General features: G+C 53.0%; 1 protein-coding gene across 5 annotated transcripts in view; it reads left to right on the forward strand.

Moving 5' to 3' along the window:
- Positions 1–2,113, forward strand: part of LOC126578392 (uncharacterized) — a 10,600-nt gene extending 8,487 nt beyond the window's left edge. For all 5 annotated transcript variants that reach the window (XM_050240889.1, XM_050240894.1, XM_050240891.1 and 2 more), the window contains 2 exons: positions 332–439; positions 499–2,113. In XM_050240889.1, the coding sequence (XP_050096846.1) occupies positions 332–439; positions 499–2,097 (1,707 nt within the window). In that variant the 3' untranslated portion in view covers positions 2,098–2,113. The remainder of the gene's footprint in view (positions 1–331; positions 440–498) is intronic.
- The last annotated feature ends 3,639 nt before the right edge of the window (positions 2,114–5,752 follow it).

A 5,752-nucleotide genomic window follows, 5' to 3' on the forward strand; every position in this document is an offset into this window, starting at 1 on the left:
TCTTGTGTTGGTTTGAATTGTTTTTCGGGTTGAAATGTGTTGCTGAATGCGATCCTCTCTTCCTGTGACTGGGTATTCTGCTTTGGTGACTTACAGGTCAGTATTAGGGAAGGGTATAAAGAAAGCTCTCCATTATCCTTCCTTGATCGCCTTGAAGGACAGAAGACTGAAGCGACTTCTTCTTGTTCAACAAATATCGCCATCTGAATGGGAAGGATAAGAGCTTTATATTGTTTCTCGTATGAATAAGAGAAGATTTATCAATGTTGTGGCCATTTGCAAGATAATTCTAAAACGGATCACCGGCCATGCCCGTTTCTTCTCCCTACAGCGTGGTCTCTGCTGCTTTCCTAGTCTAACGACGAAGAAACCGATCCAATCACTGCTGGCCGACGAAGTGTCCGTCCTATCAGCCAACAATAGTGAGGCCTTCCTTCAGGTTCGTGCCCAGGACACCATCTCAGTAGGCGCTCTAATCAATTCGCAATTTTCTTGTAGAACCTGACGCACCTGACGGGAACAGATCGCCGATCGGAGCAACCACCGGATCGGGAACCACCATCCGGTGGTGGTGGAAGCAACACCCAGAACCAGCAGAAGGCCGACGATATGGTGCTGCTCGAGAAGCAGGGCCGCTGTTCGCAGAAACTACGCGGTGGTAGCAACTCGTCCGCAACGACCACCACCTCGACATCGTCGACGCTCAGCAATCTGGCCCACGTATCGCACACGGTCGGCCAGAACATGACCGATATCAGCAACATCGGTGGTGGCAGTGCCGGAGGGAATAAGCTGACGGGGGGTTCCGGATTGCGCGGTTCATCGTTGCCACCGAGTGCCCTGCCGAGGCCACCGCGTAGCTTGAAACCACCGCGCAAGATCGAGTACGGTCGGCTGAGTGATGGTGGCAGTGGTCCGATGGGAGATGATGGGACAGTCGGCAAGCAGAAGAAGAACCGTGCCGCCACACCACCATCACCGTCGGCTGGCCACTCCTCCCCGAAGGATGTGTTCGGTGCGAGCATGAAACGTCCGTCGGCCGTTGGTGGACGGGAGTACTCACCGGCCAAAGGTAGTGGTGGGTACGGGGAGCTGAAGGACACACTCCAGCTCACCAAGGATTACGGGGGCGGTGGAGGATCGCTTAGGCACAAATCGTACGGTTCGATGAATGCCGTCACCACGAATGGTGCTGGTGCCGGAGGTGGTGGCAGTGGCGGTGGTGTTAAGTTTGGATTCGGCTCTGTAAAGTCCGGCGGTCCGGTAGTCGACTATCCATCCACTAGGAACTATCAGCGGCTAGAGGAACCACATCACACCGGATCATCTCCGTCATCGTCACAGTCACGCAAAAGTTCCGGTGATTCGGGCACATTGAAGCGATCCTTGCTACCGAACGTACGGAAGCTATCGGGGGGTGGCACGCAGCAAACCATAACCAAGGGAGGATCACGCGACTCCCTGAACTCGGCCTCGTCCGAATCGAACCATTCAACGCCGGGTGGTGGCGGTGTGCTATCCCGTTCCAGCCCACTTCGATCAGTACCCTCGAGCTATCAGCATGCAATGGCCGCCTATCATGGCCACCAGCAACAGCAGCAGCAGCAGCAGCAACCTCAATCACAGCCACACAATCGTACACCGCCACCACGGTTCATCCATCATCAGCAGTCCACGTCGGCGGAATCGACCAAATCCAACTACACGGTTTCAACGTCATCCTCGACCGGTGGCACTCCCCTGCAAGCCCACGGATACTTTACCAAGTTTTCCTCCCAATCGGTATCCCCTGGTCGAACCATTCCACCGACCACCGGTCAACGGAATCCGGCCACGCAACCGAAGAGCTCCTGCTCACTGCCCAGCTCCAGCGTGCTCCATGCGGCCGTTAACTCATCGGCCACCTCGGCCATTGGCCAGAGCTCGACGGCTTCGCTACCCCCAAAGCCGGTACTCGAGAAGCAACTATCATCCGGACCGGCCACTAGTGGTGGTGGATCACCGAGCAACAGCACCACCAGCACCACCAGTAACCAGCAACAACGGCGAGGCAATAGTTTGGCCCGCGTTGGCAACAAGTATCGGATTCAGTTTTAATAGAAAGCGAGTTTGAGAGAACTTTAGAAGTATTTTGGGGGGAAAAAGGGGGGGAGACACATCGATATCGAGTATATAGGGGGGGAGGGGCGAAGGGTCTGTTTACTGCCAGTGTCACGTATTTTGTTCTGCAGGATCTGCTGCTCGCTTCTCACTAGAAATGATCAAATAAATAAAATCGTCCATTCGATCGTCCGTTCGATCGTCCGTTACTTGGTACTTGGCGCGCTCACTCACTGCGCGGCCGCACTGTCCATAAAAGCTCCCCGTTTGTACGAACGCGCGCGCGCAGCAATTGCATAAAAAGCTCGTCAGCAAAGCTCGCTTCATCGCGCGCAGTAGCGGCCTGCGGCCCCACGTGTCCGCCAGCTGGGATGTAGGTTTTGCGGTCAAGGTAATTTATTACATGCCGTTCCACGCGCTCCGTTCTATCTCTCCGTTCCTTCCACGGAGGGCGAATTACATTGTCATGCTTTTTTGCAGATTGACCGCGGTGCGATGTTGCTCAGCTCAGTTTGCTTTCTCGCGTTTCGCAGTCCTGTGGCGGCGAAACATCCTTTCACAACCGGACCCAACTGGACCCCAGCGTTTACAGCGGAGTGAAGTGTTGGAGTCCACCGATGTGATGGTAACCCAGCGCGGGTTGCTAACCAAGAGGATGTTGGATGATTTTTTGCGGATTCCTCGTATTCCAGCAAAACTACAGCATTAGCAGACACGTAGCGGAATATGGTGGCAACATTCCGTTGCTATGCTGCTGACCCTGACCTGAACTTGGCGCACCATCAAAGCAGGCGCACCAGCTGCAAGCGAGGCTCCGTCGTCGTCTTCAGGGACTTGCGTAAATAATAGCAGTGTAGGCACAGACAGAGGACCTTGAAGCATCATCGTCAGCTCGTCTCCATGGTAACCGAGCTCGTTGAGTGCGTTGAGTCAAGAGACTCTCGCTGTATGCAAAGTAAATAGGGAATGCACACTCATCATCACCAGCGTGGCCATCGGGTGCGCTCCACTTTTGTGTGATAAATCGGGAAACACAAACCACAGGAACCAGGTGCCAATAGGCCGGGAGGGGATATACAACTCAATCTTATTCGTCGTCTGCCTCACGCACAAAGAACCCCAAAAGTAGGCTACGGCGACGGTTACTTAGACCACCACCGGGCCCGGGGTGAGCATTTTCGTGTTTGGCCTCGATTACTCTCTCCCTGTCTCTCTGCTCTCTGCTCTCTGCGTGGTGGTGCGGTGGTTTGGCCCAATTCCGGTGTGCGTGCGTCCAACGTACGCCTCGCTGCTGTCCCCAATATCGTGGCCACCGCCACCGCAGACTAAGTACTCCGACCACGACCCACAACACAAGCAAAAAAAAAACAAAAAGGAGGTCCGCAAAAGTGTGTGGTAGTTAATGGCAACCACCGGCCTGCTGCCGGCCGGTTTTTCGTCAACCAGCTCTTTTTTGCTTCTTTTCTGGTTAGAACAACTCCTACGGCAAGGTAATCGTGACGGTGGCATTTGCTCACATGCTATCCTTCTTTGCCTCTCGCCCATGCCGGTTATTTCTTTCGTTTCAATTTTTTCCTTTTTCCTTTGTGTGTCAGCATACATTCTAATAAGCGCATCCTTTCTCTCCTTTCACCGAGATGACATCCTCGTTTGAGGTAGAGGAGAAGGATGATGATAATGGTGGTGTCGTCCCTAACCTTTCCCTCCATTGCCTCGCTCTCCATGTTCTGCGCATTTTTCATCCCTTTCTCACTTTCTCTTGCCCACGCGGAGCCTCTAGCCGCATGTTGCGCCTCACGCTGCTCTGCCCTGTGCGCGTGACCTAGAAACCATCGATATTACACACCGGCGTCGGATCGCCCCAGCACAGCATCGCCCCGCTTTCACCGACGACTCTCTCGCTCACTCCCTCTCGCACTGGCAACGTGTTCTTTCCTCTTGGCCTCACGGGACTCGTCTGTTCCGTACCCAAGCAAAGCAAGCAAACCATCATCATCATCATCATCATCAGCATCATACGCACCACACCTCGTTCGTTCGGGGGTGTCGGTTCCCTTAAATAGTTTCTCTTTAGGACGACGCAACCACGGCATTCAGCGGGTGAACCTGTTTCTCGATATATTTTTTTTGTTATCCTCGTTTAATGTCGTACGCGACGGTCGGGGTAATGTGCTTTGGTTACTTTTTGTCTGTCTTTTCCCTTCCATTTCATCTAATATTATTACATTTTTCTATCCAACGGAAGGATTATTAGGAAGGATTGGCTGACACTGTCCTAACGGTACGATGTACCGACTTCTGGTGAAAGCAGCAGGCCATGATCCGTGGGTTGTTCGCAGATGATCTAGTAGGCAATGCGCGGATTTGGAATCACGGACGCTACTTTCAGTTGTGGCGGAATAAATTTAATTCCGTGAAGGAGCTTGTGCAAAAGTGTATTTAAGGAAATGCACTACAAGGATGAAAAGCACTCGGATCAAAAGGACCACAGTCAAAACCAGGATTTGCTGCAACAAAAACCATCCCAACGCTGGTAATGCTATTCCACATGCTTTTCTTTTTCGGTTTAGCTCATTTGCTGTAAGGAATTGTAAACATTTGCTGACCTTGATGGCCGGGATTATCGCTCCATCCCGTTCGTCATCCGCAACTCTCGGAAACTCCGGTACGGCATGGTACCATAAACGCCTCGCCTCGGATGGGTCAATCGTCCTGTCATTGGCAGTGGGCTGCTTGTAGATCTCATCACGCTGCGTTCCCCGTCAAAAGGATATATGACACCATAAAGTGCTACGGTCCGTACTCGCCCCGTTGTTTATCATGCAAATGAGACACATCGAAAATACGTAACCCCAGTAGTAAAAGGGGAGGTAGCTCGATTGGGAAGCGATTAACTCGTGCTGCTGCTGCTGGCGCACCGCAGTCCATCACTAACCGGATCTTGGAGAACCGGAGAATGGTTATTTCAAGGGCCCCTTTTCCTCCCCATAATGGCTACTATGTTCTGGTGCCCAAGCCCCTTGAGCTTTCCCCAAACAATGCCAGTAACCAAGCTTGCAAGCTACGGGCTGGGCGGGTGTCACGGGGCCCGCGTCAGTTCTTGGCCCTCGCGCCCCACGGTTACACACCGGTTTTATGATTCTCTCGCTCTCTCGGTTTCTTTCTCTATCTCCTCCGCCCAGCCCGGGTGCGGGCCTCCTATCTTCGAATCGAAATTGAGGTCAGTTAAGAAACACCATCGTCGCCGTAAGAGGGCCGCAGTGTGGTCGCGGTTCGGCTGTGCGCGCGTGTTAGTGCACAGCAGGCGACGACTTTGTAAAAATCGCGTACAGCGTACTTTGATGGTTGTGTGATGACGATGATGCTGCTGTGGCCAGCATTCTCGCCGATGGATTTCCACCGAGATGACAAACGGGTCGGGATTTCGATTTAAAGAACCAACCCTTCATCAACCGAAAAGCCGGTTCCGGTGTTTCCATCGGCCGCAATATCTTCATCGCCTTCCTTTTCGCTCCACGGCGTAACTCCACGATGTAGAGAGAGAGAGAGAGAGAGAGAGAGAGAGAGAGAGAGAGAGAGAGAGAGAGAGAGAGAGAGAGAGAGAGAGCGTGCACGAGTGGCTGGCGGTGGTCATGGCCTACTTCTCAGCGTA

Source organism: Anopheles aquasalis, chromosome 3 (assembly GCF_943734665.1).
Source record: "Anopheles aquasalis chromosome 3, idAnoAquaMG_Q_19, whole genome shotgun sequence".
In the NCBI taxonomy this organism is placed as follows: domain Eukaryota; kingdom Metazoa; phylum Arthropoda; class Insecta; order Diptera; family Culicidae; genus Anopheles; species Anopheles aquasalis.